The sequence below is a fragment of the Gobio gobio genome (genome assembly GCF_949357685.1).
Source record: "Gobio gobio genome assembly, chromosome: 12".
NCBI classification, from domain to species: domain Eukaryota; kingdom Metazoa; phylum Chordata; class Actinopteri; order Cypriniformes; family Gobionidae; genus Gobio; species Gobio gobio.
The window spans coordinates 18,900,301-18,913,029 of record NC_137105.1 but is presented as its reverse complement, the minus strand read 5'-3'; the positions used below and the strand labels follow the sequence as shown (position 1 = coordinate 18,913,029).

At 36.2% G+C, this 12,729-nt stretch overlaps 1 protein-coding gene across 5 annotated transcripts in view; it reads left to right on the top strand.

Annotated features, from left to right (window-relative positions):
* The window catches only part of scml4 (Scm polycomb group protein like 4), a 34,666-nt gene extending 27,077 nt beyond the window's left edge, over positions 1-7,589 (top strand). For all 5 annotated transcript variants that reach the window (XM_079831771.1, XM_079831772.1, XM_079831774.1 and 2 more), the window contains 4 exons: positions 448-648; positions 1,697-1,900; positions 2,794-2,939; positions 3,787-7,589. In XM_079831771.1, coding sequence (XP_079687897.1) covers positions 448-648; positions 1,697-1,900; positions 2,794-2,939; positions 3,787-3,912 — 677 coding nt within the window. In that variant the 3' untranslated portion in view covers positions 3,913-7,589. The remainder of the gene's footprint in view (positions 1-447; positions 649-1,696; positions 1,901-2,793; positions 2,940-3,786) is intronic.
* The last annotated feature ends 5,140 nt before the right edge of the window (positions 7,590-12,729 follow it).

The window sequence follows — 12,729 nt, the reverse complement described above, 5'->3', positions numbered from 1 at the left end:
ACGTGATTGACAGATATATTATCCAGATCAGATTAATCTGTCAATATTAGGCCATTTTGAGGTCATCAGCATCTGCCAATTACTACGCCTACTTGTCAGAAATAACGTTTTGTTTTTGTAACGGTTACATAATCTACAGATACTGTCATCTTTATCAGTGGATAATCTATATATTCTGTTTTCATGTTAAAATACTTATTTATAAATGTATTATATTAAATGAAACAAGCTCAAAATCGAATCAATTCTCAGGATTACAATTTTAATTTAATTTGAGCATTTATAGTACATATTATTTAAAATGATTATGTATATTTTAGCATTATATCTAGCATCTGTTGTCAGCATCAGCCATTGACCATTTAGGAAAATAAAGTCTTACTGTAACGGTATTTACAACAATGTGCATTTATTTGAATTTAAACACTCTTTCTTTCTCTTCAACAGCCACCTTTGATGGTAAACAACATCTGTTGAGTTTGCCAGTGGTCAACAGTGTAGGTTATGTTTTGCGCTTCCTCAAGAAGTTGTGCCGAAGCCTGATGTGTGAGAACCTATTCAGTGACCAGCCCATCGCTCCTTCATCGTCCCCCTCCTCCTCTTCCTCATTCCACACTGAAAAGCACTCAGACGGACAGCCCAAGTCAAGTGCGTGCTCATCAAGCTCTGTTATTCTACCCTTTTTTTTAAATACTAGCGCTTATACAGCCTGCACAGTTGAAGTTAAATTTTCTATATTAGACCATTCTTGTTTTTGTCTCTTTTTGGTTTGGATGTTTTGTAATTTGGCTGTTTGATTGGATCTGCACTCTTTTCTGTTGCCGTCCAATTTGCCCTTCTGAAAATGCAGAGGAGGCCAAGCTGAGCTGTTTAAGTGGCAGTGAAAGGTTGAGTGCCTCCGTGAGTGGCCTGTGATTTGAGTGTTTGAGTTCTTTTGGCTCCACCTCTCTCTCTCTCTCTCTCTCTCCCTCCCCCCTCTCTCTTTCCCCCTGTGAATGTGGTTTGGGAGCTCTAGAGATTAGAGCATTAACTTCAGTATGACACAATATCACACCGCTCAGCTGGACAGGCAAAGGTTGTGTTATGACTTAATCCCATGTCAATGGTTAACATGGTTAAGAGAGGAAAACCTACTTTAGGGGGAGCCTACGTTACAGTATGTATATCAGTGTTTCCTACAGACGGCAGTGTTTGAAGTGTCTACCAGCTTCCTATAATTCATTCTAACTACATAAATATAAACACAATACTATTTCGTAATATAATTTTTAATTAATTGTTAAATGTTTAAATTCTTTAGTTTTTTTATTTATTTAAAAATTAAGTTTTAACATAACATTTTGAGTCAGACATGACAAAGTATTCAGAGAGTTTATTCAATTAAGAATTAATCAGACTGATTCAATCTCATAACTGTGCATTTGTGTCATTCATTAAAAGAACCAGCTCTTAAGATTTCCTCTTTCGTGAATCTGACTATAGTCATTCTGTATTTTTCTGTATGTTTGCTTATGAATGCGGAAAAACATAGAAAGATGTGTTTTACACATTTGCTGTGTATATATGTATATAATTTGGTTTGGATGAATCCATGCAGGCCAATATGCACTCAAGAAAGCAATATTTATGCTGAGCCAAATGACATGCGTGCTTTACATGCCTTATTTTCCCTAAATAGCTTCTTTTTGTGGTGCAGACTCGATGGTGGATGATTACCATGGCGATTCAATGGACCCGAAGCGCTATTCTGTTGATCCCAGTGACTCTGCCTTTGGAGCGATGTCCTCACCGTACACGGCAAGTAAACCTGCATATGGTTTTCGTTCGGGTCCCGCCTACTCTGGAGGTGTGTGCAGGCAGGCAGCCAGTCCCAGCACATTCCAGGAAGGAAACAGAAGTGGTAAGAAACAGGACATTTCCACTTATTCACTAAAGCAGCAATAGAGTTTCCTCACTACTTTAAAACCATGTTAATCAAATGGACCCTGGACCACAAAAACATAAGCCGCACGGGTATATTTGTGGCAATAGCGAACAATACATTGTATGGATCAAAATGATCGATTTTTCTTTTATGCCAAAAATCATTAGGATATTAAAAGTAAAGATCATGTTCCATGAAGATATTTAGTAAATTTCCTACCATAAATATTTCAAAAATGTATTGTTATTAGTAGTATGCATTACTGAGGACTTCATTTGGACAACTTTAAATGCGATTTTTTCAATATTTAGACTTTTTTGCTCAGATTTTCATGGAATAGTTGTATCTCGGCCAAATATTGTCCTGTCCTAACAAACCAAACATCAATAGAAAGCTGATTTATTCAGCTTTCAGGTTATGTATAAATCTCAATTTTAAATTTACCCTTATGACAGGTTTTGTGGTCCAGGGTCACAAATGAGATAATCAAAAATTGAAACGAAATGGAATATAAAGTACCAGTGGTTCTCAAGTAGGGGGCTGGAACCCACTAGGGGGCATCAATATGAAAATGTGAGTAAACACATTTTACAATTTTTTTTATCCTTAATCCTTATGTAGTAAATCACAAACAACTGGAAAAATTGTTGTGGTCAATGAGGGCCTTGGAGTCAAAAAGGTTGAGAACCACTACTTACTTCTCCGTATTTTTACTCTCCCAGCTAACATATTGCACATACATTTCTCCAAAATTTGATGGCCATTTGTGTACACTGGTTTTGCACACAAAGTATTGCATATATGACATTTCTAGCTTCAACCAAGAATATAATCCTTGCCTTGTCTGAACCTGATTTCTCTCTATCTAGCCTACAGTCCATCCCCAGAGGGAGGGGAGGCAAAGCCCCCACCCAGCAAAGATCCTTCCAGGTGGAGCGTGGATGAGGTTGTATGGTTTATCAAAGATGCAGACCCTCAAGCGCTGGGCCCTCACGTGGATCTCTTCAGAAAACATGTGAGTTTGACTGACATATTTATTTACAAGGGGCAAGCAAACACCATGTGTTGAACATGTTGTCAGATAACAAATCCCTGTTTAGGTAAGGTTAGTTCAGTTTCGTAAATGATCAGCTGTGTGCTTCACAGCTCAAGTTTTCAGAATCAATTCAAGTTCACATAATTGTTGATATAACCACCTGCGCTGAATTTTAAATGGAAAAGATTTCAAATCTTTGTACATTGCTTATTTAAAACAGAACAAAAGCATAGTACAATTTAACGCTATCTAATGAAATTGAATTTTACTCTTCCAAATAGGGCCACACAATTAGTCGAATTGAAATTGGAAACGTAAGGCCTTGTGCGCTTTTAAAGTGCAAAAAGGGCTGTGATATAATTATTTATGGAACTATGAGTTTGGTGGTTGTGTGGTTTATCATGTGAATTGTAATTGGAAAGCACAGCAGGTTCACTTTAGCTTCACATTATGTAATTCGCCACGTTTGCTACAAGTGAAAAAATAGAGGGAGAGATAAAAGAGATTATTATAATAGAAATAGAGAATATTATATTACTATCCAGGTAGAATGTACAGTTCAAGTCATTCTGTAATCACCATTTGTAACATTACTAATATATTTGTTTTTAAGCTCTGCTTCCACTCTTGACCGCTCACATACTCCGTTTCTGCTATTGGAATATTTGTTCTAATAAATCTAATGTAATTTTTGGGCCAGATTTTTGTGTACGTATTCTTCCAACTCAGAATATTCTAATGTCCTTAATAGTTTGTTGTCATTGTAAAAAATTGTTTCATGTGTACAGTAAGCATTCTGTTGTGGACATTGTGATTACTCCTTCAGGAGATTGACGGGGATGCTCTTCTTCTCCTGAAGAGTGACATGATCATGAAGTACCTGGGACTCAAACTGGGCCCGGCTCTCAAGCTCTGCTACCACATCGACAAGCTAAAACAGAACAAGTTCTGACCGGTCTCTGCACCTTACAAACACACACACACACGCAGATGGATTCACTCACAGTATTTACTCTCACTCTCATTTGTTGTAGTACAGGATGTTTTTATCCCCCATTTTTGGTCATTCAAGGACAAACACCAGACCATTTTTTTTACTTGTGTGGTTTGTCTGCCTGTATATTGGGACATTTCACTGACCAGAACAGTTCCTTGTTCTAATTTTAAGTGTACAAGCGTTTTATTGATTACTTGTTATATGAACACGGCACTAATCAAAAGGCAAGTCATCTCAGCTGCTTTCTAGGATTTGAGTTTTTTGTCCTCAAGCGAGAGTGCAGATGAATTATAACTTTAAATCATGCTTCTTCAACTGGACAGAGTTGTAACAAACTTTTGAGGTCACAAACTTTTTTACAGAGCCATGGACCGTGGATAAAACCCTGTGAACTTCAGCCACCTGCTGGTTAAAAGGAGTCACTGCAACTCTGTGACACTTTACCATCGTTGTAACCAGGAACCATTCAGTTTTTTTTTCCAGAGAGCTACTTCGAAGGCCTATAACCTGGGAGATCAGTTACTAACAGAATTCAGCATTGTGCTTTTGACTGAACAGACACAGTACGCACACAGTCTTGGCAGGGTACAACTATGAACAGTTGGACTTCGCAACCAGCAAATAACAGGCACAAATGCAACTCTATTCAGCAATGGACCAGTCACGTCTTTGGAAAGCCAACCAGAGTCAGAACTATTCAAGATACACTACAAGGCAGTTACTGCAACGGTAAAAAATGGTGCATTACAAACATAGTAATGCACACCAGGTGCTGTTTCTCAACCAGCAAATCAAGTTTAACTAAAAACAACTATTCTGCTATTATATGTTTCATACTGTGGACCAAATACACTGAAAATCTCATCAGTCTCAAAATTTATTTTTGGAGCAGAGGCCTCATTAAAAATCTGCTCTGATACTACAAAAATGTCAGCTTGCGATTTACTTACAAAATATGTAGCACTTTACAATAAAGTTCTATTGATTCAATACATTGGGTATCACAAACTATACTTTTATCTAGATTAATGATAATTTCTACATGATGCATTTAATTGATCCAACAGTAAACTGTGATAGTTACAAAACAAACTGTTTTAAATAAAATAAATATACATTTTAGTAACTTTCTAATCATCAAAGAATCCTGAAAAAGGGTCACTGTTTCCACAAAAGTATTAAGCAGCACTTTTTATTTCAACATTGGTAATAAAAAGAAATGTTTCTTGAGCAGTAAAATCATCATATTAGAATGATTTCTGAAGGATCATGTGACACTGAAGACTGAGTAATGATGCTGAAAATTCAGCTTTGGCATCACAGGAATAATTTACACTTTAAAATGTATTCAAATAGAAAACTGTTATTTGAAATTGTAATAAGATTTCACAATATTACTTTTTTCACTATTATTAAATAAATGCAACCTTGGTGAACATACCAATAACCTAGATTAATAAATGCTGTAAAAAATGTGTTTATTGTTAGTTCACGATACCTAATGCGTTAACAAATGTAAACAAATTGAACTTTATTGTAGCGTTGTCACAAATTTTGTAGACATGTTTCAACCCATTTTTTTGAGTTGTGTAAATTGTCTTGATTTCACTAACGTTTTGGACATTTTGATTTTCTTTCATAAATGTACAGTGTATATGTGAACACAAGCTGAGGTACTTTAGAGGTACTTCTGGTCTTATGTTATTTCAAACAGTTACTACAGTTTGCTGTCATGTGTGAAAAAAGTGTGAAAAAAAGTCATTTTAGTCTCCTGAGGCATTTCAGGAAATTATTTTATTATTATTATTATCTTTTTTTTTTGTTTGTTGCACAAATGGCATTCAGAATTACTGTATTGTTTTTTAGGTGAACCTTAAGGGTTAGTTCATCAAAACCTGAACATTCTGTCATAATTGACTTACCCTTGTGTCGTTCCAGTTATTTATGACTGACAAAAAATAAAGTCAATGATGACAGAATTTCCATTTTTGGATAAAGTAACCCTTTAAGTCTGCCCTGATGATGTCATGCATCTCCCAAAGTGGATTACACCCAAGTGTACAACATTTCTGTATCCGCAATCATGTGTAAATATGATAATTTATGTAGTAGTCACAGATGAAATCTACAGTTTCATAAGTTAAAGAGCAAATGAAGTAAAACCGTTTAGATTCAATCATCTGATGAACACATAGAGCTTTAACATGTAATCAGCTACCAGCTTTGCTGTGCTAGACCTCATTGTTGTACGATTTGCCTCTTAAAGCGACTGCTATGCTAACTTGAGCATCTGTACAGAATCATTGTCTATAATTTTGCGACAGGGAGGCTGTTTGAGTGGTCTTTTTTCCCTTTCTTTTCATGTAGCACTAGTTGTCCTGGGTAATGGCTTTCTCAATGAAAAATGTGTAAGAGGAGAATCATAAAAAATGTTGGCACCAGAAAGTAATAAAGGGAATTAATCAGTGAGCTCTTAAATCTGGTGCTGCATTAAGAGGGCAGGGTTCTTTATAAGTGAATCTACTGATTTGAAAAGTAGTGTATTTATTTTTTTCATTAACCCGTCTCTTCTGATTGGTTGCAAAAAGTTCAAAAGTATAAACAAGAGGGTTTGGGTTTGAGACCCAAGATGATAGAAATATATGACCCGTGTCTGATGTTCAAACTCTTGTATTAGCTTTAAAAGCAGACCGTTTTGATTTCCACTCATGTACTCAAACAGTGGGAATATCTTGTTAGTTTTAAAAGCCCTTTAACTGAGTAACAGCAACACTGAGCTTTTAAATATGTTTGCGAGCACTCTTTTCTATGGCTGCACTTAACTTACTTCACGTAGGAAGCTTTGACACTTTCATAACAAACTTTAATAAGGTTTTGGACTGTTTATGACCTCGCACAGATATTCTGCTGACATTGACAGGCTCCGATGTTCCTGGCTAGATATTACCAATGTATGTGTCAGGAATAGGAGTGGGCTTTTAGGGATAATCTGTTCTTTAGTTCAGTTCTGGATCATTTTCTGTGCATTCATATGTCAGGTTTGCGTTTGCCTCCGCGTCATGTCATTCCTTGTCATTTTTTATATAATGGAAAATGTAAGTGTACATTTATGAATGCTGCTCTTGATGATCGTCCCATGTAAGACTGTTTAAACTTGTCAGCTCACAAAAGAGTTTTAATGGAAAAAGGGGGACTTCAACACGGACCATTCATGTTGGTGCTATAATATGACTGTGTATTTAACGAATAATGATTTTATGCATACGATTTTATGGTTGGTTTGCTTTATTTCTTCAGATAGGCTTCAGTGTTGTGAACTCTCGTGACTGACGACAGGCTCTGCATTGCGTGTCTGTTTGTGAGGTTAATATAGAGCATTATGAAAGAGTCAGAATAAAGCATTATGAACACCTTATACTGAGCTCCATTTGTAAATCTATATGTGGCTATAGAGTGGTGCAGGGATGACTTTTCTATAGGCTTTTGAATTATCACAAAGAAATAAGCTCTGTGATCAACAAAAGTTTGTCCATCAAGATCATTTTCACAAATGAATACAACTTTTTTGAATCTAAGAACCTAAATACAATCACCAGAATTCAACGTCACCACAAATAAAGGTGCAGTGTGTAATATTTATGAGGATCTATTGACAGAAATGCAATATAATATACATAACTATGTTTTCAGTGGTGTATAAAGACCTTACATAATGAACCGTTATGTTTTATTACATTAGAATGAGCCATTTCTATCTCCATACACCGCGGGTCCCCTTACAGTGAAGTCACCATTTTGCGCCGCCATGTTTCTACGTAACGGACAAACTGCTCTACCGAGCGCTAGCTACTCTCTGCTGTCTCAGACGACGACATCTTTGTCCTGTGTCAGCCACCGTAGCTTCTCTATGTGCTTCGAAAGGGAGAGGTGAGCGGTTGCAATTCGCAACCTCACGGCTATGCTGCTAAAATTTACACAGCGCACCTTTAAACTTCCGATAACTCTTTCAAGTCTTTATTAAAAAAGGTTTCCCTGCAAGAGTGATTTTATAAACACAACGAGGCTGTGAAAGCAGACTACACTGTAACATAAACATAATCAGAAAGTCGTGGCAACTGTGCTTTTACATTTCTTTAACGCATCAAAATAATTGTAGCAATTTAAAAAATTGGTTTCGCTTTATTTTGATGGTCCCTTCAACAAATTCTGTTGATTATAACTAAGTAACGCTGCATCAACATGTCTACTAACTCTTATTAGAGTGTTAGTTGAGTATTAGTAGACTGTTAGGGTTAGAATAAGTTGACATGTAGTTGCAAAGTTACTTCTACACTCTCAGAAAAAAGGTACAAAATCTGTCACTGGGGCAGTACCCTTTCAAACGATACACCTTTGTACCCAAAGAGAGCATGTTAGTACCTCAAAGGTACATAATGGTACCAAAATTGTACACATTAGCACCTAAATGGTACATATTAGAACCTTTTTAAAGGGTACCGTCCTTAGTGACAGCTTTTGTACCTTTTTTAGTCAGTAGAATGTCTGGAGGACCATCAGATATTAAGCAGACAGTCTAATACTCTAATGAGAGTTAGTTGACATGTAGTTGCAAAGTTACTTATAGTCAAAATAAAGTGTTACCAAATATTTATATGAGATTCATGAGTTATATGAGATTCAATTCGATTGTTTTAAGTCAGTTTAATATAATTTTAGTTTTAGCTTGTACAACCAAGTTGATTCTACTTAAAAATTTAAAGTAGCTACTGAACTTAAGTTTTTAAGTTGAAATAAGTGGAAATTAAATAATTTTTTTACAGTGTAGTGTGTAGTAATGAGTTTACCTGTTCGGTGCGATTTAGCAACTTGTTAGCAACCGCCTTTTTTAAGACGTAAAAGCTTTAAAAATCACGTGTGGTATTACTGGTGTGTTTTATGTCATACGATAAAACGTGAAAAAATATACTCCTAACTCGTTTCTGGGTTTTGGCCTACAAAAATACGTCATCCTGCGCCACTATATATCTGCGTCCCAATTCAGAGGCTTCATCCTTTGTAGGCCACGAAGTTCAGAACAAGTGTTGTTAAATGGGATGGTCTACCCTACAGAGCTGCCGTTGATGAGTGACAGTAACGTTTATACTGGACTTTTTTGAAAGTTATATTAAACTGTCTAAAAACAAAACAGGGTTCACAAACTAAATATATTCAATGTGGTCCATTTCTGTACAATAAAGAGTATTGATTATATTAAGGCCATTCTTAAACTTTTCGAAATAAAGTATTTTTTGGAGCATGTAGAATGTTCCAACTCCCCCTGAACTTCATAGTCATACACAATGATAGCCATTCATTTTTCCATATTCAAGGTAATGTCCCTTGTCAGATTTCATTTTCCAGGTTTCATTGTACAGAATACTTTTCTTATATACTGTACAAATGTACATTGTGTATTCAAGGAAAAGCTGATCATCTCAGCCATAAGCTTGCCATCAACCGAGGCAAACGAAAATTAGATATTTGTGATGTCCATGATAAAAAGAGAGGAAGATATGAAAGGTACTAAAAACAGGCTATATCTTAACCCCATTTTTGGGTTTTATATATATATAATATCTCCTGTTGTGCTGTGCTGACTGTCTTCTACATATAGGTGGCACTATTGCATCTTAAATGTGCTGTATGTAAAAACAGCAATAACAAAACATGGGCTAATATATCATACTTCACTCCATCGCCTCTAATGTATGAATTGACAAACTACACAAAACTCCCCTGGTGTGTTTTGGAACTGTACCGAAAAAAGGACCACCCAATGGTTGATTAGTGTGGTAATCTGAATGTCTGCAATCACATTTTGTGCAATTATTTTGCTATTTAAATCCATCCTGATGATAATCATACAGCTTTCAGCTATGGTTATTTTTGTTATGTTTTTTTATTTCTCCTGTTTACGTTCTATGGTAGAACAGAGTACAATAGATATGAGTTGATATTCACCACTTGTTTTCATGGCAGGGAGGGTTTAACCTGAGCGCTAGTTATAAAGAATGCACATCATGAGTGTACTCTGTAGTTGTTATTTTTTCACATTCATTTTTTATTATTGTCTGTTTATTTTGAGGCTGTTACTTTGATGGCATCAAAGAGCACCCACGCACAAGAAAAAGATTACACGAATCAGGGAGGACAGGTCAGGCGCGTTCAATTCTTTTTGAAACTGCATTGTCTTTAGAACACAGATGCAACTTAAATGAATGTGTATTGTGCTAAAGGGGAGGCACTCAAAAGCTTGTCAACATAGAACAGTAACACCAAAGAACATCATCACCCCCCAAAAAAACAAACAAACATGCGCCTCTAGCCAAGTGTTTCTGAACGGAAAACCAAATATAGAGTTTAGAGATTCTGGAGAAGCTCTTTAATGAATGTTGAAAAGATTAAACAAAAATGTTTTTCCATATTTTTTATAGAATATTGCAGAAAGAACTGAATGGCACTCAACATGTTCAGTCTAAATTATTATTATTATTTAACTTTTTGTCTACTCTATACGAAAGTACACTTTTTTTTCTTTCAATTACATTTTTTTGAAGTTTCAAGTTGTTCAAATTATATTGTCAGCATAAGAATTGTTGAAAGTTGAACATAAAAATTGGCATGAACGTCAAAGCTTCACATTTCTTCATACATCAAATGAATGTTTCTTCGTTCTAAATTTTTCAACATCCTGAAACTTTGATTTTATTTCCAGGTTTCAATTACTTTTAAATCCAGATAATCAATGTAGTTTCTGACTGTTGAACCCAACACATGAAAGAAACATCTTTAGGAAAACATGCCCACAGCAGTACAGGCTTCTTTTAGAAGAGTGCGGCAGTCTTATCTGTCGACTCAAATGAGCTCATCTCAATGATGGCAGAGTGTCAGAAGACCGACTGAAGACGTGCCTCATGTACATACAGCTTATCTCTCTAGGACGAGAGAGATAAGCTGTACTTTGGCACAAATATGTCACATAAAGATACTGAAACATCTCCGTCTGCCTCGAATACCATAACGAGCTCTCATCTCCCCTTACACCATCCGTTTGGAGTAGAATGCGTCTGGAGATGTTTTTAAATGGGGGGACAGCAGCAGATGAGAAAAAAGGAAGTAGCTTATTGGATTTGACAGAAGGAGAGTGGGATATGTCGTGCCCTCCCTGTGGGTTCCTCTAAATCCTGTTTGAGTAATCATTTTATTCTGAAATAGTTTGTAAGACATCCTTTTTGCCTCAGGAAATAAAGATAGATCACTTTTATTTGCTGCTGCTTCATCATGTCTCTTTCTTTCTCTCTGATTTACTCTCCCTCTCTCTCTCTCTCTCTTGCGACAATTGCAGAAGAACATGCAACAATGTGATATGAAAAAAGAAAGGCTCAGGATGGAGGGATAAGAGCTGGGATGTAAAATAAAGTGATGGTTTGTGATTTGCCTATTTGCTTTGAGATCATGTATTTATTTATGCACATATGTTTCCTTTCACCAGAGCCTGGCTTTTTGTTTTGGTGATTACATGCACCAAGGAACAAATGATGGAAACAACCAAATCGAGACGGGATTACAAAGAAGATGTCAGGCGAAGTGAGGGAGAAGGGGGCAGGGGAACTTCTGTGTGTCTGTTCCTTCAGATTTGGCATGAAACTGCGCCGTCTGTTGGGCTGAAATTATGATGTTACTAGGGTTTGACTGACGGCTGCACAGTTTTCATCTAACATTAACATTACATTACAGCTGCTTCAGGCCTGACAGATACATCTACACTTTCTGCACTCCCACGCATTCGCATGTCTCGTCAGGTTGAGCAGGAGAGCAAATTCTCTCACCACCTCCATAGGATCAGAAGCCCAAAGGAATTGGGATCACATGGATGTTTGATACTACTAAAGATACTTATGGTAGCTTGGTAAGGTACACTGTAAGGAAGACAAATGTGCAAAAATGTTACCTTTAGCTTGTCACTAAGGAAGCATCCTCAAAGGTAAACTTTTGTACCAAATCTAATAAAAGGGTATTTTTGTCTGTACAATAAAAGTCGGTGGGGACCAGTGTTTGTTTGGACCCTATTGACTGTCTTTATATGTGTAAAAACATTCTTCAGAATACAACATGAGGGTAAGTAGATAACACAATTTTCATTAGAGATCTGTCCCTTTTACAGTAAAATACTAATATACACCCTTTAGTTCAGTTAACACTTACTTAAACATTAGCTACTGTATACTAACTATCCAGTTACAGTCTCTCAATTTCTTTGGCTCAACTTTCAAATGATAATTTTTTTCTCTCAAAACAATAAGTTCAGATGGCTGAACAGTTTTTTGTTCACATTAAATTTGAATTTATTATTTATTTCAAGCAAATTGCATGTGTTTTTTACAATACAATTTGCACAGTAACTAAATGCACATGATGGCTCAGTGAAATTGTCAAACTCTTCACAACTTAAACATTCTTTCATCGTGTGAGCCATCGCATGCAAAATTATGCATTTATTATCAAAATCTGTCAGACATGAATGTACATTCCATAAATATCTGTCATGGAATGTTTGTAATTATCTGTTACTGTAAACTGGCAAATAGCCTGACATTGTATTGAAGTAATCATAATCTCACAAATCCACCAATCAGTTTTGGAAGCATACGGAGTTTGCCCTGCACGATCACTACAATTTTTGAACATGGAGGTACGTCACAACCCTGAACAGCAGCAGCTACAGCAGTACTG